Source organism: Panicum virgatum, chromosome 3N (genome assembly GCF_016808335.1).
Source record: "Panicum virgatum strain AP13 chromosome 3N, P.virgatum_v5, whole genome shotgun sequence".
In the NCBI taxonomy this organism is placed as follows: domain Eukaryota; kingdom Viridiplantae; phylum Streptophyta; class Magnoliopsida; order Poales; family Poaceae; genus Panicum; species Panicum virgatum.
Window position 1 is genome coordinate 22509879 of NC_053147.1, and position 24855 is coordinate 22534733.

General features: G+C 50.1%; 3 protein-coding genes across 4 annotated transcripts; 1 reads left to right on the top strand and 2 right to left on the bottom strand.

The window, feature by feature from the left end:
* Nucleotides 1-4378: 4378 nt before the first annotated feature.
* LOC120665135 (serotonin N-acetyltransferase 1, chloroplastic) lies at nucleotides 4379-8265 on the bottom strand. Of its 2 annotated transcripts, XM_039944591.1 has the most exons (8): nucleotides 8053-8265; nucleotides 7879-7964; nucleotides 6514-6577; nucleotides 5864-6050; nucleotides 5661-5760; nucleotides 5413-5513; nucleotides 5215-5308; nucleotides 4379-4861 (listed from the first exon to the last, which is right to left on the bottom strand). In XM_039944591.1, the coding sequence occupies exons 1-8, from the start codon at nucleotides 8088-8090 to the stop codon at nucleotides 4782-4784; spliced, it is 750 nt and encodes a 249-aa protein (XP_039800525.1). In that variant the 5' UTR covers nucleotides 8091-8265; the 3' UTR covers nucleotides 4379-4781. The 2 variants fall into 2 exon arrangements, with proteins under 2 accessions (XP_039800525.1, XP_039800526.1); XM_039944592.1 differs by lacking the exons at nucleotides 7879-7964; nucleotides 8053-8265 and adding an exon at nucleotides 6717-6812.
* A 409-nt stretch (nucleotides 8266-8674) lies between these two features.
* Nucleotides 8675-10061, bottom strand: LOC120667674 (V-type proton ATPase subunit E). The gene is made up of 6 exons (XM_039947702.1): nucleotides 9794-10061; nucleotides 9571-9671; nucleotides 9289-9445; nucleotides 9009-9205; nucleotides 8838-8937; nucleotides 8675-8710 (listed from the first exon to the last, which is right to left on the bottom strand). The coding sequence occupies exons 1-6, from the start codon at nucleotides 9893-9895 to the stop codon at nucleotides 8675-8677; spliced, it is 693 nt and encodes a 230-aa protein (XP_039803636.1). The 5' UTR covers nucleotides 9896-10061.
* Nucleotides 10062-19978: 9917 nt separating this feature from the next.
* LOC120665136 (flocculation protein FLO11) lies at nucleotides 19979-24320 on the top strand. The gene is made up of 5 exons (XM_039944593.1): nucleotides 19979-20266; nucleotides 20358-20434; nucleotides 21309-21432; nucleotides 21849-22991; nucleotides 23563-24320. Exons 2-5 carry the CDS (start codon nucleotides 20388-20390, stop codon nucleotides 23980-23982), a joined length of 1734 nt encoding a protein of 577 aa, XP_039800527.1. The 5' UTR covers nucleotides 19979-20266; nucleotides 20358-20387; the 3' UTR covers nucleotides 23983-24320.
* Nucleotides 24321-24855: the final 535 nt, after the last annotated feature.

Sequence of the window (24855 nt, forward strand, 5' to 3'; positions counted from 1 at the left end):
GTAAGCAAAGTGAGACTTTTTTTGCTCCACCACGACATGAAAGCTGAAATATTTCCGTGAACTTTTTGCGTATGGAACACGATCACAGAAAACTATGGATCATTTGGGCAGCATATGTATCATCCTCCATATTTTAAATTAAAACTTTACTTGACTGTAGTTGGTCGCACCCTTGGTAGGGTGGTAGTCTGGTAGGGTGCGCGGTCGACTGGCCAGGGTTCGAATTCTGATCCTTGCGTCACGTTCCTTATGGTGGCATAGGATTAATCTACCCTCTGTCCTCTATAAAACCCTATTTGTATACAGAGAGAAAACAAGACAATAAATTAGACCGATTGTAATAGCTGTGGAAGTATTTGAATAAAAAATAATTTAGAAAGTTATCGGACTTTGACCATACGTGACAGAGTAATTTATTTTTTCCCTACTTGTGAAATCCGGATATTTGAATGCTAGCCGCGCCGCGCGTCTTACTTTCAGGACCCGTCGGTACTTGCCATTGCCAACGCTCCACCTCCACATGGCCTGAGGTGCAGCAGTGGCTGCTGTTGCCTGCGTTGGCTTCGGCATCAGTCACCCACTCACCCGTGACCGTTGTGGGACTTCGACAATGCGGCGTGCTACGAAGAGAGCGCCGCGGCGCAAGTCGCGCGCACGGGGCCTGCCTGTCGCTCTCGGATTCATCATCGTCTTACCAGTTGATTGATCCCAGGTCTCCGGCTCTCCGCTCGGCTTCGTTCTCGCCAGGGGCGGATCCAACGTTGGGGCAGGGGCTCTCTCGGGGGGCTAGAGCCCTCCTACCCCATGGATCTAATGGAGCCCCCCAAAGGCTCCCCAAGAATTTTCAACCATAAATGAAGAGGAGGAAGAAGAAAAGGAGAAAGAGAAAGAAGAAAAAATGAGGAGAGAAGAAGAATAGAAAATTAGCCTCCTCTGGATTGAGATTCTAAATCTGCCACTGGTTCTCGCGGCCCGAGGGCCTACTCGGCGGTCGGCGCTGGTTTGCCTTGAAAGCGCAGGCAGAGCCCGGTAGCCACCTGGGTGCACGCACGCCAGTCGCCACTCGCCATGAATTCAGGCGCCTCCTAGAACTTTTGGCCGCCGTCTGACGGCGACGGCCGGCGACCTGCCGGGACGAAACTGGCTTTGTGTGTCTGGGGTTCTGGGCGTTGGGCTGCGCAGGCGTGTCGGCACTTCGATTCCGGGGCATCGGAAGTCAAGCACGAGCTGCACAACTTGGTGGCTAGTGGAGCACAGCGATCGCAGTGGCGTCACTAAATTCAGTCGCCAAGCGATTCTCAAGGGACGCTTCAAAAATTTGCTTCTCCCTTCTTTTTTTTCACCTTTTTTTGAAATTAAAGGCAGGAGCACACCAAGATCATATAAGAAGAATAAGTATGCGAGATCTTACATAAATTGTGATTACATAAAAGAAAACAACACTCGTACTTATGAATGAAAACAACATGACTACCCTAGTTAACTCCTCGTGGTACACAGGCCTGGTGCCGAACCTCCATCTCCTGTTGAATTAAGGTGAGCACACGAACAGGTGATTGCGCCAAGTCTTGGAAAATCCTCCGATTCCTTTCGTTCCAGATATTCCAAACCGTGTAAAGAAGGACAGTCACAAAATGACTCTTGTTGTGTGTTGAAGACCGCGAAAGAGCGTCATTCCACCAATCCTCAACGTGGGCATTAGAAGATGGCACCTTTTTGCTTCTCATTTTTTCAGCCGTGATCCAAACCGTAGCATGCGTAGGAGTAGCTGGAGTACAATTCCACTTCCACGACCGGATACTCCAAAGTCAAAAGTTGCCGAATCGATGCGCCCCCACCCAGCAGGCAGAGCAGCCTGCGTGACTAAGCTTGGAACGACGGCGAGCACCGCCACGGGAGAGCTGGAAAACCCCGCCCGGCCTTTTCCTTCCCTGCTTCCTTTTTTCCTGTGTTTAGATTCCAAAAACCCCCCACAAAATCCAAACTTTCCATCATATCAAAATCACATCGAAACATTAAATATAGCAATGACCCATGTATGAAGTACTAAATGTAGGTAATTAAAAAAACTAATTGCATAGTTTTGATGTACGTTGCGAGACGAATCTTTTGAGCCTAGTTAGGTCATGGTAGGATAATATTTACCATAAACAAACGAAAAGTGCTACAATGTGCTACAGTGTCTGATGTGACTTTTTCTCCCACCTTTTCCAGGGATCTAAACACAGCCATTGTCCCTTTGCTGCTGATTAGATTAATTAAGCCCGTGATTGAGGCCTGAAAGCTACGTCTTGCACTGGCTGGCCACTGAGGTAACGACGCGAGCGTCTAAACATCCAAACAACAGAGGAGCTGCCGTAAACGTCAATGCAGGCAGAGAAGCCTGCAAGGCTGCAACTGCAAGTAGCTTTAGTTTAGTTTAACAAGATATAATACGGGTGCTTAGTGAATCTAATCCGTCCACCACCGATGCCGACACTGACACTAGTGGGGGTCATTGATAGGAGCAATCTTGATGCGGGAGGTTGACGACGGTGGCAGCCGGGATTTCAGGAGGAGCTAGCACTGTTTCTGACGGTGCTGTGACGTGGCTGTGACTGTGCAGCATGAACGGAGGCACGGGTACAGTTCAGAGAAAAGAAAAGAAAAGAACGTGTGAAAAGGGTTTGATGGTGAGCACGAGCGCCTCCAGAGATGATAGGTAGGATCGGTCGTCTTCGTCCCCTACTGCTGTGTTTGTGTGGTCGGGGGCGACATCTTCTGGACGGTCTCGGTCTAGCGTAACCTTAGCTCTCCTCTCTGCAGCCGCGTCACCGTCGCCTCTGCTAGGATTCGGGAGGAAGATAGCAAGCCCAACGACTTGGCTCCTCGTTTCTTGCCGCACGGACGTACTGCTCCTGCAAGTTTGCTGCGACCCTTGCCCGTAGATGCATGCCACAGTAATCTCGTGCGCTACGCCATCCTCTTCGATCGGAACATACGACCAACCATTTCTTGTAAATTGTAATGTGCCAGGTAATTTACCGCACGGAGCATCGTTCCACGCCGCAATTTTAAAAGTAGTAGTAGTAGTAGAGTGTAGACTTTCTTCAAGCCATAACACCAGTACCTGTACGGATGGATAGCCACAGCATGATGAAACCGCATGGGACGTGGTCAAGAGCGCACGCGCTGACCCCAACCAGAAGCTTGTCGTCGACGATACTCGGTGACACGGATACATCTGACGACGACACCATCATTCAAGGAACGCAAGGAAGACCAGCTCAACTGAACGGATGAGCTCGTTTCCTTGCTTTGCTGCTCAAAATATCTTCCCAGCAAATTTGCAAACTTTGCAACACAACACCAGAGACACCAAAACATCTTTGTAAAGACTGCCCGTTCACTTGCGCAGTTTGGGTTGAGCTGGTTAATTGGCTAAATTTGCACCAACTACCGACCAACGGTTCGGTGAGTTCTATCTACAGATGGTGGAAGAAATGTCGAGCGATGATCGTGAAAGAGAGTAAATCCTTTTTTGACGGACTCATTATTTATTTCTGGTGGAACATTAATTTGGAAGGAATGTAACAGACGAACGTTCGGGCAGGAACAAAAGGCCGTGACAGAGATTACTTATCTAATCAAGGAAGACGTCCAACAGTTTCAACAGGCGGTAGGAGTAGTCAACGGATTCATGCAAACCTCCTAGTGATTTTTCTTTTTTCTTTAGTTTTTGCTATTTTTCTCCGAGTGGTGTGTGGTGCGACTGTTTCGCGTGGAGTCTGTTTTCGAGTGGGTGTGATATGGTGTTGTTTTGAGTTGGGTGTCTTTGTATTGTAAAGTCGTTTTTCTCCTTCCAATAAAAATTCGGCAAAACTCTTGCCGTCCTTTCGAGAAAAAAAAAATCTTCCCAGCCAAATGGCACCAACAGCAACAGCCTCACAGCTGACAGCCACCATCAGGCAGCTCATCAGCGTGGTACTGTGATCTGAAGCTCCTGTTGTTTCCAATGTACACTTCTAGGTGGTTCAGGCCCTGTTTGGTTCCCACCCCGCAAACGCAAAAACACCCCGCAAACGCAAAAACGCAAAATTTTATGAAAGAATCTTGCTAATTTTAAGTACTAAATGAAATCTATTTACAAAACTTTTTGCATGGATGGGCTGTAAATCGCGAGACGAATCTAATGAGCCTATTTAAACCAATTTTATTAATTAATCATGAATTAATTAGCATCATTAGATTCGTCTCGCGATTTACAACCCATCTGTGCAAAAAATTTTGTAAATAGACTCCATTTAGTACTTCAAATTGGTAAGATTCTTTTGCAAAATTTTTTGCAAAAAGAACTTAACACGGCCTAAGTAAACGGCGACTCTAGTCACGCAACAGGTACAGCAATTCGATGTTGATACTTGATAGTTGATAGAAAGCAATTTCTTTCCCGCATACAGTACAGCATGATGGTGTGCACATGGACAACTGATGGATGGATACAGTATTTCGTTCCGAGTGTAGAGAATGCTACATACAGATGGACAGAGCCCAGAGTGCAGTGCATGAAACCTGGTTGCTACAGTAGCGTGTTTTGCTGCAGTTATGGTTACAAGTGGTGAGTTGACCTTGAGCCGACAGCCTGATCATTTTAGCATTGGAGAAAATTGTTGTTTGTCACCAGGATGAAATGTTAAGGACGATCCATCCGGGCTTGGAGCCCTGAGGCATGTCAACTCTGACCTGGCATTACCCTTTCGGAATGGGAGAAACTTCAGGTACAATCTATCTGGCTGCTGGCGCTAAAATCTGGGATACCAGAACATGCCCTTGATGCCTTGAGGATCAGCTTCAAATCCCAAGTTCTTGTAGAAATCTACAACTGCATCCAACAAGAACGAAAAGAGGCAGACAGACGAACAAACTGTTAGTCCATAGAAATATTCTGATCCATTCTATGTTTTACACCTTTTTCACAATTCTAAATTATCTTCTCCACACGATAAGTATGTGGCGCCTACATCATACTGTTCTATGACTCTTGCATTATTCAGAGGATAAACATATTTACAGATTTTGCAGCACCTATACAAATGGTTCAAAGTAGAGAACAAGGCAAAGGCGCATAAGACACAGGACATAAGACAATATAATTCTTGCCAGCAATTCTTAAACATGGCCTCTAAATGTGATTTGCTTTACAAAAGATGCTGTAGAAGATTTTGAAATCTGCACCTTTATTATCTGCAAACAATGTAATGTTGTTGATGTCTCTCTGGAGCAAAGTACGAATTACTTTCTCCATAAGTGCTTTACCAAGACCTTGACCCTGAAATGGTCGAAGTCACAGCACTTTGTAAGATAATCCTTATTTCATATAGCTAGCAAAAATGGTGCGCTAGGATTCTGGAAATGCAAAACAGAAAAGCTCACCTGATATGAAGGATCAATCAGGACATCCCAAATTGTAGCATTGAAGGCATGGTCTGAAGTTGCTCGTGCCATCCCAACCAGCTGTTTCTTCTCTTCTCCCTCTGTCAAATAACTTCTACAAGTACACTAAGATGTTCATCATCTAGAAAAATGAATTTCTGCAAATAACCTTCAGATTAGGATGTGTGCTTCAACTAATGCATAGGATCAGAGAAGAGCCTGTGATAATAAAACGATGAGGCAGGAACCTGTTTCTGAAGACTTAATTATTGAATGTAGCGTAGCAACCAAGTAGCTGTTTCTTAAGGATGCTGCTATTTTTGATAGAGGTCTGCGTGGCCATCCTACCTGTTAGATCAATAGATAAAACAAATGCATTTGTCAAGGAAGAAGTGTTAATTTCATTGACTATAACCACACACTGGGAAATATCAGGTTTGGTGAATATGACCTTATCACATAAGGCTTGGAGGTCATATACATCAACATCTCCAGCTGAAGAAAATAAAATCTGTTCTGTGCTACCATCAGGTAGTGTCCTTTCCAGAAGTACTAATTCCTCAGGCAAAGGTTCTTCGACTTCAAGTGGTGCTGGTGGTGGCTCTACTGTCTCGGTACTGTTATTATTTTTCAAAAAGCTGCAAAACAAATGCATTGTAATATTCGGCCAGAAGATTGAAATTTGAAGGAGCAAATGCAAAGACTATTGAAGTAAGAAATGTGCCCCTAAAAATAGGCGAGTTCAGGCTCTACAGTCTACACTTACCACAAGACTGGGTTGTTTTTCTTGTTTATTACAGAAAAAGGAAAATAACTAGATAATTTCATGCTATCAGGAAGAAATGAAATCATTTCATCAAATTGCCCCTGTCTCTACAAAATCTCCAAAATAAACCTTTCAATCAGGCATTATTCGGTCCCACTTAAAATCTATATAGCTCTCAGAATGCTAATTAGTAAGGAGTAAATTCCTTCCTGTTCAACTTCTACTCTCTTATTTTTTCCATTCAGATCATAGATGCATGTAGTAGTATATGATATCATTAAACCTAATGGAATTGTATAAATGAAGTGTTAACAAGTGCAGACATTGTACTTTACCCGGATCTGAGAGAATCCCACAAGCCAGCCTTCAAGGACCATGCAGCAGAAGACCGTGTTTTAGCTACAATAACAGTATGGTTAGTGTCAAGGTTTTTAAAGCGGTAAGGCGAGGCGATGCGCCACCGCTCGGACGCCTAGGCGATAAGGCGTGAGGCGAGGCGAGGCGACGCCTTATTTATTTGTAAAATGCGTTCGTTTACCTTTAAAACACATACATTTACCTGTAAAAGAAAAGAAAAAAATAGAAGACCACTGGGCCTAAAGGTGGAAAACAGACCCAAATCAGCCCAACCCAATTTAACCCATCACCCCACCCCACCCCACCTTATCCAACCCTACCGCCGCCTCTGCCTCTCCTCGACTCCTCCCATCCCGCCGCCTCCTCTGCTTGTCGCCCTCTCCTCCAATCCCGCCGCCTCCTCTGCCTCTCCTCCTCTGACTGCGTCGCCGCCGCCGCTGCCTGCCCGCCTCCTCCTTCTCCTCCTCCTCCTCAGCCGCTGCTGCTGCCCTCCTCCGCCTCCGCCTCTGCCTCCTCCGTCGCCGCCCACCCCTGCCTCCTCCGCCGCCCGCCTCTGCCTCCTCCGCCGCCAGCCCCTGCCTCCGCTCGATGCAAGACCGGAGGAGGAAGGACAGGAGGCGGCGGCGCAGCTCCGTCCCCCGGTGGCGTGGCACTGGAACACCGGCCAAGGCGACAAATGGTAAGGCGACGCCGACGCCTCAGTTTTTTTCCCGCTCGGACGCCTAGGCGACGCCTTAAAAACCCTGGTTAGTGTTTAGCTATTTATTTAGCTAATAAACAATTGTGCTTCACGAACATCCCACAAAGAAGTCACAGAATATAAAATCAACATAAATCAGCCTAAGAGCACCTAGCAGTTTGTAAGCTTAAATGCTTAATCTGCCATCAAGCCTATGAATCTACGCAGCCTTTCATCACTTAGAAAGTTGGTGTTGATTTCAGCACAAGTTGAAGTTGACATAAGAATTCAGAGACATCACCACTTTACCTAAGAGCTAATAGTGGTGGGCTGGTGGCAAGGGCACTGACAGACTCAATGCGGACTTCCAAATATGAACAGAAATGGAGAAAAAAAAAGGAACCACCACATCAGTTTGACGACCCTTGACGCTCCACGGATCTCAAACAGCCATTACTAATCCCATTCAGCAAACTGACAGATTGGCCCGGTGGCACCCACGGTATTTAGCTCAAATGCTAGCTTAACATTGCGCTAGTGTCCGCAGCAAATAAACCAACTGAAGCCCGCACTAGCTAAATGGGGTCTCATCTAACCATTATCAACCATTAACCCATTATCGCTTCTGGATAATGCGCTGAAACGCGGGGAGTGGGCACCGTACCTGCCACCCGATTACGCAGAAACCTGGCCGTGGGAACCGTGCTCTGCGCTTCGAAACGGCACGCTGTAGGGATGCGAACGACGCATCTGCAAATCACACGCAGAAGAAGAAGAAAAATCAGCACCATCTTCAGCAAGTGCTCTGGGGCCACAGGTTCGGAGAGCAGACACTCACACGGAGGAGGAAGGTGCGGCGGCGAAGGCGGGCGCCATCTTTAGCGAGTGCTCCCGGGCGCGGGGCGCTCGCGCGTCTTCCTGGGAGCGGAGGGGCAGGCAGCGTGAGCGACGCTGGCGGAGAGGAGCAGCTGGTGTTTGGAGAATCCGAGAGGGGACTGGGGGAGGGAGCTCGCGGCCAGTCGTCGGGGAGGTTGGTGGATAAGGTCTGGACGCAGCAGGAGAGGCGGCCGTCGGAGCTTTTCGATTTTGCCTGGGCCTGAAAGCATTCTGTTATATTAGGCCCAGTTTTGTGAAGCGACGTGCGGCCCACAACAACGTGTCGGATGCGGCCCGCGGTCACTTCAGAAAAATTACAAAATAATTTTGACGAACAATAACACAGTATCCATACAAAATAATTTTGGCGGCTTTTCATTCAAACATTACACTTTTTTCTGCTACACACTACTCGCAGCACTCCAGAAGCATGGTTAGTACTTATATCTCAGAGACTCAAAGAAACAGATACTAGGACCGTTCGAGACATCACTGGCAAAGAGACAGTCGAGTTCCAAATTATCAGGAACCGCTTCTGGTTTATTCCATGAAGGGAAACAATCGATCAGGGAAGAAACAGCTTATTAGGATGCTTGGTTGCTGAAGAGCTTCTTCCTGATCTGCAACGAAAAGGCAGCATGGACATTATGAGTCTCTCTGCCTGATGCGCACAGGCTGCTTGCTTGCAAATTGCAAATTTGCAATGCATGAGGAAAACAACAAGGAAACAAACCATAGCCGACGCACCTCAGGAAGCTTTTGCCTGAAGGAGACGTTGAGCCTCGCGTCCAGCGTGTTCTCGCAGACGATCTTGCCGTCCTGCGACGCCAGCACCACGCCGCCGGAGCTGTTTGTGTTCGTCGTCAGAAATGTTTCTGGAGTGATGAAAGGTTTAGTGATGGCGGCAGATGCAAGTACCAGGACGGCCCGTGCTTGTCGCGGCTGTTCCTCTGCGGCGGGAGGTAGACCTTGCCGTCGATGATGACCTTGGGGAGGTTCACCTTGGCCTTCTCGGCGTACTCCTTCTTGGCCACCTCCAGCACCGCCTCCACCAGGCTCCGGTCCGCCTCCCGGCACCGCAGCACCAGCGCCGCCTCCCTCAGGCGAAGCAGGCTCTGATCCGATCCGTTAGTATTCAAACGCACCAATCCAATCCAATCAAACGGAGCAGCGGCAGGTTATTAGGAAACCAGCTGACCTGCACGATGAGGCCCTTGAGGATCTTCTTGTAGGTGTTGGCGTCCTTGGTGACGCGGACCAGGGCCTCGCCGGCGTTCTCCCTCATGCCGGTGACCACGTCGTCCTGCGCCTGCAGCAGCTTGATGCGCGCCGCGTTCAGCTCCGTCGAGTACTCGCTGCGCGCGTCGGAGCGGAGTGGTTACCAGCAGCGCGCGATCAGGGACAGGGAGGGGCTGATTTCTCGTTGCATCAATGAAACGAGAAATCGAAATGAATGGATGGGTCGAGTCGATCTGCTCACATCTTCCTGCGGACGTCGACCTGCTTCTCCTTGCGCTCGTACTCCTGCCTCACCCTCCGTTTCTCGGACTCCACCAGCTGCAGCTTCTCGATGTTGAACTCCTGCATGCAGATGCACGCCGTCCAAACGATCATTTGATCATAAAAAAAGGAACACAAAAAAACGCATCGAAAAAACGAGATTTGAGATTGAAGACGATCGACAGAGAGTCAGCAGCACGGACCTCCTCCGCCGCAACCGTGATCTCGCTGGCTTTCTCGTCGGCCTCCTGCAGGATGAACCGGACCATCTGCTGGACCTGCTTCCCGACATCTGCGTCGTTCATCTTGGACGCTACAACAATTCAACCGATCGACGCGCGCGCGGGGGCGTTCCTCGAGCGAGATCGAATTTGTTCCGGATCAAGATTTTTGTGCGCTCGCTTCTTCGTTCCTCCTTGGATCGACGAGGGCGAAGGAAAGAGAAGCCGGAGAGGGGAAGGCCTGCGCGGAGTTCGGATCTGTGCGCGAGCGTAGCGCGTGGGAGTGGGGGACTGCGGGAAGAGGAGGAGACGTGAGGTCGGAAGTGGTCGTTGCCTTCCGCGCCAAATTTGGCAATTCGTTATGGTGTATTGCTTCAGGGATGACCAATCATATTACGAAAAAGCTACAAGATCCATGGAGAAATAATCTTGTAGTTCCACACTTTCACTGCTTGGTAAATGTTTGCATAATGCTTGCATTTCGCAACCTTTTTTTTCTCCAGAAAAATTATCAAAAGAGCCAAGTGGTCCAAACTCCAAACGAACAGCAGTTCCGCTGTACTGCACCAATAAAAAAAACAGGCCGCGTGACCACTTTCTTATCGTCCCGGTCCAGTTTACGGATGCCTCGGCCCGTTAGTTGCTCTGGCATGGACGGCCCATAATTTCTGTCACGTTGACCTGTTTGGCAGTACTGGCCGTAAACTTGGTGCTCGTGGAATACACCAGTCCTTAATCAGCATGACTACAGTGGAAACGAAGAATGCTGGTATTGTTATCACTGTGCTAAATTTAGCATCACTTGCATTGCTGGATTTGACGACACGTGGCAGCATAGTTTGTATATCGGTCCTCTCTCTGGTGGCAAAAAGATAGATTGATTAAGCGAGTACTTGCTGATCTCTGCAAGGTTTGCCTTGCTTCCGAATTGGCAGGACAAGAATAGGCAGTATTCTTTGCTCGAGTCTTTTGAAGGCACTCTATGCATGAGAAGGTTCAACAATTTCATTGTTTTTTTTGTAGAAAAGGGAAATGAAATGGTTTCCAGCGTCGGAACAGTTTAATTGGTGTGGAGCTATATCATGTATCTTAAAGATCAACTGCAGAGGAGAAGAAGGCAGGGAGGAAGGGGATGACATGTGGGACTGCATGTCACTGACTAAAGAGAGCAGCGGCGGAGCCAGGATCCAGAGCTAGGGGGCTCTCCTTTCCTTCTTCCTCCTCCCTCCTCTCATTCCTTCTTCTTCCTCAAAATTTTCTCCTTCATTCTTCTTCCTCCACAAAATTTGTAGGGGGGCTTGGGGGGGCGCTTCCATGAAAGCCAAGGTGGTAGGGGGGCTTGAGCACCCCCTGGCTCCGCCACTGAAAGAGAGAGGATTGTAGCAGAAGTATTTTAGTCCATAAGGAAATACGGATGCCTACACGTGGGCCTAAGGACATCGAAGACATAGAAAATGATATGTTTCAGGTTTCGAACGAATTGTAATGACATCATTCCAAATATGTGAATTGTAACGGCATAGCTTATAAGTTAAAAAATTGTGATGGCATGAATCCAATTAATCTTTTCTTAAAAGGTGCAAAGCTTGGTAAGAAATTGGAAAGAATAACTGATTATTCAGCACGGTGGAAGGTGATTGCGGACTTCTGGTCTGAAATGATTCTATTTGTTGCACCATCAGATAGTGTAAGAAGTCGCATACAACGCCTTACACATGGTGGGGAGTTTATATATCACTCACTTGTGGGCTTTGCTCACTCACGCACGCATTGTGGAACAAAACGAAGGCAACCAGATCAATGTGTTGACCCTCCAAGTAAAGGTTGGTTGATTGTGTTCTAGGCTTACTGTATTGAACGAATTTGATGGTAGTCATGATATAATTGAGTGACAGAGTTTTCTGTTTGTGCTATTGTAATCTTTGTGGTATGGATGGAAGCTATCACGATGTGGTAGTGGAGGCCGGTTTCCCCTTATCTAAAAAAAATCTTTGTGGTGGTCTTGATACATTCATGTCAAGTGAACTGTTCTGTTTTGTCAAAGTCAGCACAGTGCTGCCCAAAAAAATAGAGGAGAAATTGGTGAGCTTAAATGTTTCATATTTCACTATATGTGAAGCTCATGTGTATATTTACTATTGGCCTAAGGATTATTGAAGTTTGCACTGTTGTGGTTAAGAAGTTAACTTTTTTTTAAAAAAAAATCTTTCAATGTGTACTAGATGAAGGCTATTGCCAAACTGCAATGTTCGGTTGTTTGAGTTACATTGAATGACTCTTTATTAGGTAAAAAGGATGAACTTTGTGCAGTAGTGCACCTTTTGTTTGTTGGACTCAGATCTCATGGGTACCGGTCTGTCAACCTTTAGACTGACTCCAACAGATAACCCAAAGGGCGACCTATACCCAAAATAGGTTCCGCACAGTACATTTGGGTATCAAAATCATGCTCCAACAGACGACCCAAACACGGGACCCATTTTGCGTCGCCTGCGAGGCGCGACGCAAAGTTGCGTCACCTCCCCACCGAAACCCATTCCTCTGGCGCGCTCCCCTCCCTCCGCGCGCGCCATGGCCTCCTTCGCCTACTCCCAGCTCGAGCTCCACTGCGCTCCGTCTCTCGCATCCACCCGCCCGAGCTCCACTCCGCTCGAGCCGGCCGCCGCATCCACGCCCGAGCTCCTCCCTCTGCGCCATGGATTCGCGCGGTAGTGGGGCAGACGGGGGTTCCGACGCCTCCTCCCCAGCCGAGGGATCGGCACTGTGGAGGCGAGTGCGACGATGACCGAGTCTGCGGCCGACGACAGCAGCCGGCCCGCCGCCTCGGCGGGGACCACCAGCTCGCCGAGCCGCCCTGGCCACGGCCACTGCGCGCGCGGGGGCGAGAGGAGGGCGAGCGAGCGGTTGTGCAGGGGAGGATCATCAGAAGTTGCCGCCGTGAGGCCCGTTCGCGCCCTTGCTCCGCCGCCGGAGCAGCCTCGAGCACCGCACCACCAGGCCTCGCGCACCACCGTCGGAGCCGCCTCGAGCTGCTGGAGAGGGAGCCTCACTCCACCAGGCCGCGCCAAATCGAGCCGCCCCATCGCAGGCTCCGCGTCGGACCCGCCACCGTGCTTCGCCGCTTGCGCTGCCACCGCTTCCGCTGTCGTGCCGCTGCTGCTCGCCTCAGTGCCACTGCAGGCCGCCGGTCGCCGGAGATGGAGGCCGCGCCTCGCCTCGCCGCGCACCGCCATCCACAGAGGCAGCAGGGGCCGCGAGGAAGCGACTGCGAGATCCCGTCGTCGTCGTCGTCGCCGGCGAGGAGCCGGGCCGTCGCGGCACGGGTGGGAGACGGCGGCGCCGGCATGGAGCTGGGGATAGCTAGCGGAGGATGGGTGCTGCTGTTGGAGACGAGTAGAATATGCATTCCCTCGATTTCACTTTGCGTGACCCAAACCCAAGAATGGGTCTCACGTTTGCCTACTCGTTGTTGGAGACAGCCTTATATAGCCATGAAATGCTCTAGGTAGTTAGCAAACTCTTCGCAAGTGAGTGGTCTGATTGGTCTATTATGGAGCTAGACTAGAGGAGGCAAGATGGCTGAAGATGGAGATGGGAGTTCCTCAAAGTTGTAAGAGCGAAATTACACACAGATGATTAATGTCCCATTTCAGGGCAAATGGTACGTGCAGGTGCCATCATTCTCCAGCAAAACATCCAGCGGCCTACAGCTAAGGTGTCGCTTTTGCTTTGCCTTTCCGGTGAAAAAATAGAGCTTAAATCTCCCTACCTTTGACATTTAAATTTTGGGTAAAGTACTAACTTTAATCCCAATCATTGATGTTTTAGTTTATTTCTTCATAGCTGATTTCTTCCAAGATTTTCAGTTGCAATTCCAGGATGTGTCATTTGTTAATCCAGTCGGACACCAGGAAAGTTGAGGCTGGTCATCCAAAAAACTCTTGCTCTGGAAACAGATACAGGCAAGCACTACACAGGTACAGTACTCATGTGATTTGTGCCTTGAATTAAGAAGGATGTATCAAATAAGTACACGCCATAGTGTAGAAATGCTCTGACTATCTCTTCTTCTTCTTTTTTTTTTAAAAAAAACTCAATGCAATGAGTCTGACGGACTGATTGGCATCAATGCATGCATCATCAAGCCGTGGGCCTTATCCACTTGCTGTAGCTGAAACTCCAGGCTCCACGGACAACTTGAAGAATGGAGGGCCCCTCCACAGCTTGGCTCTGTCAGTCCCTGGTGCAGGGGTATCTGAATGTGGAGGACAAACAATGCGTCTAATTGGCACGGGCCTCGAGTACAGACAGTTTGTAAGAGCAGGACCATGCAACATATGATAGGATGTGGATCCTGGAAGGAACGTATGGCATGTGCAGGCAGCATGTTACATGTACCCTTCCGGTTCCGGCCCGGGGCCAGCGGTTGTCGCCACTGACTACTGATAAGGATTCCTATCATCTACACCGGCAGTGCTCTAGATTTTTGTTTTCTATAACCTACTGCCTATGATTCCTGCTCTCTGCATGACTATTTGTAAATTATATATGCAACTAGTAGAAGGAATTAGTTAGCTTTCCTGAATTTGACAAGATGTCTTGAATTCGACAGAACAACTGCTATTATACTGATGCGTCTTCATTAAATGAAGAAGATTCATAACCTCATACGGAATATTCCAATTGTTTTCCTCTTAATCTGACTTACGTACATGCATTGCCGTAAAACGAGAGGAATTAACGGATGAAACCACTACTACAAAATTGTTTTATTGTAATCATTCAAAAAAGCCCTCAGTGGCGGGCAGGAATTCCAACTGCCTCGGCTAATCCCTGGTATTAACTAGGCATTAACCGAGACGGTCATGTTTTATTAACCGAGATGGTTATAACAACCACCTCGCAAAATATATTAACAGAAGCGGGCGTTGTAAATCAACCACCTCGGTAAATCAGATCTAGCCCGCTAGCCCAAAAAACCTAGTTACGAGCACATATTTTTCTTGAACACGTAGGAGAGCTGCGCATCTTTATATTAGAGAGGAAAGAAGTCCAATTACAAATCCATCACCTTACATTGGACTAGAGTAATGGATGTAGCAGAATTAAAAAACATAATGAGCACACGTATATATACCAAATTTTAGGGTTTCACACTCATTCCTCTCTCCCTCAGTCCATTAGCGCCTTCCCTTCTTCCTCTCTCTCCCCATCCGAGACCTGCCTCTCCCACCTCGTTCCCTCTACACGTGAGGCGCGCACCCACTAAGCGTGGCGCGCGGCGCGCGGCGGGCTCCCTCCACGATGGCGCGCAGCAGCGGGATCCCTCCCACGATGTGGTTCGACGCTCCTCATCTACTTCTCCCGTGTGGAAGCAGGGCGCGGCGGTGGGGGATGCAGCATCGGTGCTTGGACATGGCGCCGACACCGGATGGGCTCGGCGGGCCCATGATGGGCTTGGTGGGATTTTTTATTTTTTTTATTTTTATTTGATTAACTGAGGTGTGCAGCAAAACCGTCTCGGATAATATATTATTTATCGTGATATTTTATTTGAGGTGGTTGTGAAAACTGCATCGGTTAATCAGTTTTGCCGCCATGGTTAATTTTTTTGTAGTAGTGACCAAAACTGTGTTTCAGCCTTTCATGTGTGGGTGCTGACTAGCTGATCATTTACTGGCTTACTGCTTGGACCAGCTGCCACCAATACGAGCCCTCTCCTACCCCTTCGTGGAGGACCACCTGCACCAAACACTCAAACAGGATGAGACGAGCTGTGTTCAGTGGTCACCGGAGCCCGGCGTGATGAGAGGACCAGAACGAGAACGCAAATGCATGCATCCTGCACAGTGCGCGGCCCCTGGCGAAATGGGAAACGAGACGGAGGCGCACTGCGAGTCTGCGACTCCGCCAAAGCCGCAGCGAGCGGCCGGCGACGTTCGAGATCGCCCCGGATCCCGGCACAGTGCCCGGCGTGTCGGTCCCTGGCGACGCAGCAACCACCGGCCACCCGGGTCGCCATCGCCCAACCGCCGCGCGGGCCGGGGAGGCGAGTGGCCGCCGCTTGCCGGTGCCCTCCCGCCTCTGAGACGCAGATGGCTAGGCACCAAGCCACCAACCTACGGCCTACGGGGCGTGCGTGCGCCGCGCGGTCTCCATGGAGTAGTATTCGGGAATCTGTCTGTGTGGAGTTCCCGTGGTCTTCGTCCAACTCACCTACTACTACAATTTCTGATGAAGCCCGGGGATCTTTCTTTCTCGGTTCTTGCAAGAACTGGACTGCATCGCAGCCAAGCTAATGTGCAGTCCTCTACGTTCCCATCAATGTGAGCTGTGTGGGATAGCGCACTTCGAGCTTTCGGATACTCATTTTCAGAGTCAAGGACACACAACTAAGTGACTAACCACCAATATAAACTGTGCATTACCATTTTCCCTCGCCCAGGATGTAGTCTCATGTGTCTACAGGTACAGGGTACAGTTCATATTCAAACGGGACACGAATTACCAGGAGTTTTTTACCTATATACCATCAAGAAAGATGTCAGTTACCTATGTGCCATTAAAAAATTTCCTCGCACCTACATACTATCGCGCGAACTTTCTTTTACCTACACGCCATTCCGTCCGTCTTCCATCCATCTTCCGTCTATCTGACATGTAGGCCACAGCGAAGATGTTCAAATACCCCCCTCCGCTCTCCCAAATTCCAATCACCGGTCCACCACTGCGGTCAAACGAGCCAGCCTCCACTCAGCTCTGCGCTCCCCTTGATCCGCTGCTTCTCCTAGGCCGAGGGCGCTGCACCGCGCAGCAGGGCGAGGCGAGCGACACTGTGACACCCCGGCCCAGGGCTTAATATGATTAATAGAATACTCATACCAACAAGTTGCAACTTCTTTTCCGGAAGCCGATCTCCAAAGAACTCCGAGGTTAAGTGTGCTTGGCCCGGAGAAATTTGGGGATGGGTGACCGACCGGGAAGTTCTTCCCGGGTGCGCACGAGTGAGGACAAAGTGTGCAGAAAATATTGGTGTCGGTCTGTGAGGACAGTCTATGTCCTAGAAAGCTGTCAGATGTAAGCGGGCCCGGCCTCGGGGAGGCGGGACATTACAGAATGGTATCAGAACCAACTTAATAAGAGTGTGCAGAAAATATTGGTGTCGGTCTGTGAGGACAGTCTATGTCCTAGAAAGCTGTCAGATGTAAGCGGGCCCGGCCTCGGGGAGGTGGTATCAGAACCAACTTAATAAGATTAATAGGATACTCATACCAACAAGTTGCAACTTCTTTTCCGGAAGCCGGTCTCCAAAGAACTCCAAGGTTAAGCGTGCTTGACCCGGAGAAATTTGGGGATGGGTGACCGGCCGGGAAGAAAATTTGGGGATGGGTGACCGACCGGAAAGAAAATTTGGGGATGGGTGACCGACCGGGAAGTTCTTCCCGGGAAAAGATTGGTGTTGGTCTGTGAGAAAATTTGGGGATGGGTGACCGACCGGGACTTAATAAGATTAATAGGATACTCATACCAACAAGTTGCAACTTCTTTTCTGGAAGCCGGTCTCCAAAGAACTCCAAGGTTAAGCGTGCTTGACCCGGAGAAATTTGGGGATGGGTGACCGACCGGGAAGTTCTTCCCGGGAAAAAATTGGTGTTGGTCTGTGAGAAAATTTGGGGATGGGTGACCGACCGGGAAGTTCTTCCCGGGAAAAAATTGGTGTTGGTCTGTGAGAAAATTTGGGGATGGGTGACCGACCGGGAAGTTCTTCCTGAGAAAAGATTGGGGATGGGTGACCGACCGGGAAGTTCTTCCTGAAAAAAAGAAAAAAAATTGGTGTTGGTCTGTGAGGACTTTCTATGTCCTCTTCCCGGGTGCCGGTCTCAGGGGATTGGTCTTGGTCTGTGAGAAAATTTGGGGATAAGTGACCGACCGGGAAGTTCTTCCTGAGAAAAGATTGGTGTTGGTCTGTGAGGGGGACATTACAGAATGGTATCAAAACCGACTTAATAGGATACTCATACCAACAAGTTGTAACATTTTTTTCGGAAGCCGGTCTCCAAAGAACTCCGAGGTTAAGCGTGCTTGGCCCGGAGAAATTTGGGGATGGGTGACCGACCGGGAAGTTCTTCCCGGGTGCGCACGAATGAGGGCAAAGTGTGCATAAAAGATTGTTGTTGGTCTGTGAGGACAGTCTATGTCCTATAAAACTATCAGATGTAAACGGGCCCGGCCTCGAAGAGCAAGGACGTTACAGATTACTCGAGCAAGGACAGCAGGGCGAGGCGAACGACGGGGGTGTCCAACTGCGCATCGTGAAGGGATTGGCTAGTACAATTACTCGAGCAAGCATCTGAGGAGCTGGCCTCGGGACTGAGGTCAGTGCAGGTTTAGGGCCGTTCGTATCCGAGACCGCTGCACAATCTGCTATTAAATAAGCTTCCTTTGAGCTCGGAGCAATTACACGGATGGATTGGCTGGCCGAGCGCGCCGTCGCAACGGAGACCCACGTGCTGGCATGGGCGGCGGCCACGGCCGCCAAGCTAGTCGTGCGTGCGCCTGTTGGGGGCGGCGATGGCGACGGCGAGAACGCGGTCGCGAACCGCGGGCACATCCCCGCCGCGCGCCGGAGGTCCGCGGGCGGCACGCCAGCCGCGAGCAACACCGCCGCGGCGTCCGCAGCCACGGGCGGCGACGGCAGCACGGGCTCCCTGCCGGCGACAGCGGCACCGTGGGCTCGGGCGGGAGGCCGGGACAGCTAGGCTGGTGGGCCTGGTCCGCAGCGCGACCGTGATGACGCGTAGCCGGCGGCGCGGCGCCACCGGCCGCGGGAGGCCGGCGTGGCGCAGCAGGAGCTCCTCCATGGTCGGGGAGAGCTCGGGAGGTACCGTAAATCAAGCTGTAAACTTTGGCAGACTGTGCGACACTTACAGCTTGGGCCCACATGACAGTTTGACGTCGTTAGATTGAAAGTTGACGGAATGGTGTGTAGGTAAAAGAAAGTTCGCACGATGTTATATAGGTGCGAGTAAATTTTTTAATGGCGCACAAGTAACTACCATCTTTTCTGATAGTATATAGATAAAAAAACTCAATTACCAGCGAGGTCACGGGACGCCGGACGAGATTTCCCAATAGCAAGAGGGCGAACATACCCTAGGCTACTAAATCCGAGCTCCTGTCTGGCGAAATTCCTCTTTTCAGGGCATGCCATGCCAGATTGCCAGGCACATACCGCACACATGACACAGCGCTGGTCCACTGTCCAGTGCCCACCCACGCGCGGCTGGGGTAGCCGGCCACATGCAATTATCGCAGCTCCTCGCGGCACACGCACGCACCCTGCACTGTCGTACTACTACGTCACTGGCGGCCAAGATCCGAGGACCTGACCTCACGTTCGGTAACAGTGCTCCACTTTTCCAGGCCGCAACGCACGACCCCCCCCCCCCCCCCCCCCCCCGGCACGCGAGCAGATCAGGCTCGACCGCTCGAGCCATCCAAGCAGGCACAAAATGATGCGCGGCCGATGATGCGGTGGTGGTACTCGATCCAGATCTAGGACACGGGACGGGACCGCGACGGAGAGTACTAGCAACGCAAGCGGCAAGCCACGCGAAGCGGAGCCGCCATCTGGAGCGCCCGTTCCTGATCGGACGGCCGCGGAGGGCCACGGCGACTGCACGTGCACCGTCTGGGATCCAGCTCCCGCCCCCGGCACGTTGCCCGCATTTTGACCGCGGCATGGGAAGGGGGTAGGGGCTTGATCTGCCAGCCTGCCGCTTCGCGCTTGACAGCGAACACGTCGGCAAATCATCCGCTGATTATTCTGACCACGCACAAAGTAATTACCGCATCGCTGCTGCCTCTGACAGTGATTAGCACAACCGGGCCGCTCCGCCTGATGCGTGGGCCCGCACTACCATGGCCCCACATGTCAACCCCACCTGGAAGTTGGAACCTGCTCCCCCAGTCCTTTTTACCTACGGTCCTATCCGCTCGAGGGCGGGCGCCGACTTCTCCTGCTCGGCTGCGCCCCCCGCACCGGGGCCTCCACGCCAATCCGTCGTTGACACGTGGGTCCCGCGAACTAGCGTGGGGCCCCCCGCCCCGCGGGCCACGGGAGGGGTCGCGGGCCTTTGCGGCTAAACAAAACAAAGGCTTCACATCACAGCGCAGAGGCGCAGAGCTTCACGCTCGCCCACGCAGCCCCTCCAGGCCGCCACCACCACCAGCGCCGTCCCCCTCCGCGTCCGTGCTGCCGCCTCCCCTCGCCTCGGCATCTCCAGCTCGCGCAGCGCATCTAGGGCGGCGGCGGAGGGGGAGCGGAGCGGCGCTCGTCCCGGCCGTGGCATTCGAGGAAGGAAGGAAAGAAGGAGGCGGCCTGCGGGAAAGGAGGTTTTGGATAGATAGAAGCTTCCGGATCCGGATCCGGACCCGCGCTGACGACCGCCTGTGGTAGTTGCAGCAGCATCGGTTTGGCTGTTAATGCTCCGGTGGGATTTGCTGTTCCTTTTTCCGCTGAATCGTTTTGGGGGATTTGTTGCAGTTTGGGACTGCTAGGTTGCTGTGCTCTGAGATGGAGGACCTGTTGGGTTCAGAGATCGGGAAGAACGACTATGACTGGTGATTCTCAAGTCTCAACTTTACATGCCTGTTCCCTGTCTAATTTTTCTAGCTTTTTTTTGAAAAATAAAAAGGTGTGCGTGTTTATGTATATATGTGTTTATGATCTCTGCATTGTGTTGGCTGAAGAGGGGAATAATGCAGTACTAGGGCTGTATTCTCCCCTGGATTGACTTCAATTGCCCTGCCTTGGGGACGGATTTGTACGGATCACTGCTTTGAATGAATTCAAGCTTGTTCGTATTGACTAGTCAGGCGTCAAGGCGAGTACTAGTCTGGTGTTGGAAGAATCACTGTTTGAATGATTGATGAAGCTTGATCTTGGAAAGCACCATTTCACCATCATGTCGGTTTTTAGGTGTTGGTTGCCTGATTTTTGCGGTTGATGTGATCTTTCTAGCTAAAGATGATGTGGCGTGGTGGTTGTTGGGAGGAAATGTGTCGCTGTGCAAAGCAAAGTTGAAACACCAGATATGCAAGTGAGCTGATTGTCCTGTGTGAGCTCTTCCCTTGGGAGGCCAACCTGGAGATTGGTAATTGGTACTCAACACATATTTACAGAAGTATAACCTGCATGTAAGAAGCACAGTGAAAAACAGTGAAATATATTGAGGAGGATCTTATTGTTGTTGAGGTGCGTCTGAGGCATTTGGTAAAGGCCAATTCAAGGCATTAGCATGAGTATGATGCAAAAGATGGGCTAGTTGTTGCCAGTCAAATTTACCGTCTCGTGATATTTGATACAGGCCAATTTAAGGCATTAGCAGAACACATTGATTTTCTTATGCAAAGAGCTAATGTTTGTTTATCTGTTTATACACATCATCATATTTTTTCTACTCTAACTTAATGTACTTTGTGATGTACTCTAAAGGCTTCTAACTCCGCCTGGGACCCCACGTGTTCCTGCACTGGAGGTTGCTGAGAAAACACCATCCTCAAATATATTGCCGAAGCGTACTACTGCTAGGTCATCCTCAACTACTAGAGCATCTAGGGTATGTTCCATTTTCATGCTTCAAAGTTAAATTTCTTAATGAACTTTTCCTGCAAACTGATCAAATATTCTTATTCTGAGCAACAAATTTTCCTGGAATCATGCTTTGTGTATTTGTGTAGAGGCGACAAGTTTGAAGCATTTTGACCTACTAATTGGCCTCTTTGCAAAAGAGAATTCATGAATATGAGATGTAACTCTTATTCGGAACACTACGATTTACTTTTTTTTTTTGCTGTCTTACTTGCCAATTCATTTCTTTTGGAAAAAATGGTTTCTTACTTCTTACCTTAGTAGATAGGGCTTATTTTTAGTATTCGATCATATAGCAAGTGTTGATGTAAAACCAAATTTCGCCTCTTCATCTACACCAACTAACATAAATTATACTGATTATAATAACTGTTTCATTTGCAGCTTTCAGTATCTCAAACAGAGAATGGGCATTCGACGGTTCCCACTAGACCAGCAAGAAGTAACTCTGTCAGCCGACCTTCTATCCAGTCTACTCTCATGAATGGCAACAACAGGACATCAGTTCTCAATACAAGCATTTCCTCAGTCACTTCAAGACCTACAACCCCTAGCAGGCGATGCAGCACTTCGGCTGTACCAAGACAATCAGTTCCAGCTTCACGTCCAGTGCCTGCAAGATCCTCTACTCCTGTTAAAACTCGTCCATCTACACCAGCCAAAACTCGTCCATCTACTCCTACGAGAACTCGTCCAACAGCCCCAAACTCTTCAACTGATTCAGCTGCTGCCAAGACCACTTCCGCACATAATTCAAGGCCATCTACTCCAAATTCTCGGTCCCGTATAATGCCCAATCCATCTTCTGGTCCAACTCACGCAACAAGTCGCCCAAGCCCATCCTCTGGTACAATGAGCCGGCCAGGGTCTTCCTCAGGCAATGTTCATGGGATAAGTCGTGCCACCTCATTGTCCTCAAGTTCTGTTCCTTCAATGAGCCGTTCCAACTCACGATCATCTACACCTACACGCCAGCCTGCAACTCGTTCATCAGCCCCAGCTATCGGTCGCTCTCCTTCTGTTGGACGGAGTTCTAGCATCAGTAGCTTTACATCAGTCTCCCGGTCTGCAGCCAGTAGTGGGCGGAACTCAGCACCTTCATCAGCTCCTTCATCTCGTCCCAGTTCTCCAAATCCACGACCTCGAGCTCCAGTGTGTCCACTTGATATCCCTGATTTCCCAAGCGAAACTCCACCAAATTTAAGGACAAAATTGCCTGAAAGACCGCTATCTGCTGGCAGATCAAGGCCAGGAATGGCTTTAGGCATAAGGTCAAATCCAAATGCTGAACCTTCAGCTACGTCAGCTCCTGTGAAGAAGGTCTCTGTGCCTGCTGTGAGTCAAAGTAAATTTTCTGATCCATCATCAAAGATGCCTACACTCTCAAATGGACACCAAAATCGACAGGCTGAAAGGTCCGTTGTTGATAGTCAACCTAATAGACCATCAAGGCCTGCCACTAGCTCTGATAATGGATTTGGGAGGTCGATATCAAAGAGGTCACTTGACATGGCTATCAAACACATGGTACGTTCCCTGTGTTCATATAATCTAACATCCTGTATTGTAGTTTAAAAGCTGCATTTCAATTGACTAAATTCGTTAGTTTGTTACCTTCTGAAACTGTTGATCTACTCTGGGCCTATCAAGATTCGATCTTTTGCGTTTAGTCAAATTGTCATGGTCATGGCATTGCAAGCCTTTGCATTTCAATTTTCAAGGTGAAAAAATTAAGCCCTGCTGGTGAAATGTACGTGAGTACAGATTGGCTGTTTGTTACTGTAAGTTGCAAGGTCCTCTCTAATTATATAAAACCAAAACAAGAATACAGATATGAACATTGATTGACAAAGGGTATCTGCACTGTAACTAGAAAGAGTTATCTGGTGATATTATACTAAAATATTCAAGGGGAATAAACATTGGATGGACAACTGCATTTTGCATCTGTAAGTTTCAACTTGTTCTCAAGTGACGTGTGTCTCCAAAAGTTTATGAAGCGAGTCCTTTTAGATATGATCAAGAAATTTTTCATAGATAGCTTGGGCTGAATGGTGCAGAGTGTTGGAAGGAACTAAGCCATCTCTGCTTGTGACAGGACATTCGGCAGAACTTGGGTGGCATTCGCGGCGCATCCCTCTTCCCCCAGAGCATCCGCTCGGCTGCTGCCAAGGCCCGGCCAGCTCGGGCATCGGACCCGGGGCACGGTATCTCAAACGGCGACCGGCACTACGCGGACAACGCGAGCAGCGTGAACGGGCACCTATCCGGGGACTCGAACGGGGCTTCCTCGCGCAACGGCGGCAGCTCAACAGCGTCGCCGGACTGGGTGAGCGTCGGGACCAAGGAGACCCTGAGCGAGCTGGACATCTATGGCAGCTCGCGCTACGAGGCGATGCTGCTGCGGGAGGATGCGCGCAACACCAGCTGGCTGCACGGTTTCGACGACAAGCCCGACCAGAGCCCTCTGTTCGACCACCGGTTCGAGCCGCTGCCGGAGCCCTTCAGCCCGTTATGACAGAGCCAGACGCCAGAGCCGCCGCCTGTAAAGTTCTTCTGGATCGTCAACATCTCTCCGTTCCTGTTCCCCGTCGTGCTGCAAGATGTGTATGGTTTCTTTCTGTCTTTTTTTTTCTTGTTCTATAATTGGTTGGTTCTGCACGTTCACCGTTTTCTGGAGCCGATGAGACGGGATAGAGATTGCGGGGTTCTGGGTCCCGTGGTTCGTCCCTGGAGATTGCATTGGGTTTCCACTTCCCCGCGAATTGTTGTACTGCTGAATGAAGAAAGAAAGGATCTGAAAGGACAGAAACGGTAAAGAATTTGTAAGTTATATTGTAATGATCTTGGATGCTCGCTCGTGTGAACTATGATCATGTCGTGCTGGGTTCGCAATCGCCCGTGGTGGAGCCGCGGGGGCAGATGTTTGCCGTCGAACCGTTTGCGCGCGCCGGACCGAGGCGGCAACGGCTGATCGGAGGGGCACATCGGGGTGGTTGGGAACCAGTGGCAGGCGATTGGGGCAACGGGCCCACGGTGGTGACTGGTGAGGACAGAGCCAGCGCCCAACGGACAAGTCCAGGAGGAACCGAGTAGCCAGCCCATGCGGCGCGCACCGTTGCCATGGGCGCGCGGCCAGCGAAGCCTGAAGGCCTCAAGCCCCCAACTGACAACTATAGTATGGACACCCACCCACCGGGCACTGATGGAAGAGGCCGGCTGGAAAGGACCTCCCGGCCTGGCTGGCTATCTATTTCGGGTTTGTTTGGCAGGACTCCGGCTTCTCCAAAAACAGCTCCGGTTCAAGCTCTTTTGGTGGAGCGGATTCTCTGATGGAGTTAGAGCCGTTTTGAAAAACGTTTGGCAAAACGGCTTCACCTAGTAGATTAAG

What these genes read in the sequence shown, in the direction of transcription:
- LOC120665135 (XM_039944591.1), bottom strand. Translation starts at nt 8,090, where the DNA reads ATGGCGCCCGCCTTCGCCGCCGCACCTTCCTCCTCCGT. An exon ending in TCTGCGTAATCGGGTGGCAG is followed by an intron (nt 6,578 to 7,878) that starts GTACGGTGCCCA and finishes CTGTTATTGTAG; the next exon opens with CTAAAACACGGTCTTCTGCT. An exon ending in TGGGATTCTCTCAGATCCGG is followed by an intron (nt 6,051 to 6,513) that starts GTAAAGTACAAT and finishes TTTGTTTTGCAG; the next exon opens with CTTTTTGAAAAATAATAACA.
- LOC120667674 (XM_039947702.1), bottom strand. Translation starts at nt 9,895, where the DNA reads ATGAACGACGCAGATGTCGGGAAGCAGGTCCAGCAGATGGTCCGGTTC. An exon ending in GACAAGCACGGGCCGTCCTG is followed by an intron (nt 8,938 to 9,008) that starts GTACTTGCATCT and finishes GAACACAAACAG; the next exon opens with CTCCGGCGGCGTGGTGCTGG. An exon ending in TCAGGCAAAAGCTTCCTGAG is followed by an intron (nt 8,711 to 8,837) that starts GTGCGTCGGCTA and finishes TTTTCGTTGCAG; the next exon opens with ATCAGGAAGAAGCTCTTCAG.
- LOC120665136 (XM_039944593.1), top strand. Translation starts at nt 20,388, where the DNA reads ATGGAGGACCTGTTGGGTTCAGAGATCGGGAAGAACGACTATGACTG. An exon ending in GGGAAGAACGACTATGACTG is followed by an intron (nt 20,435 to 21,308) that starts GTGATTCTCAAG and finishes TGTACTCTAAAG; the next exon opens with GCTTCTAACTCCGCCTGGGA. An exon ending in CAACTACTAGAGCATCTAGG is followed by an intron (nt 21,433 to 21,848) that starts GTATGTTCCATT and finishes TTTCATTTGCAG; the next exon opens with CTTTCAGTATCTCAAACAGA.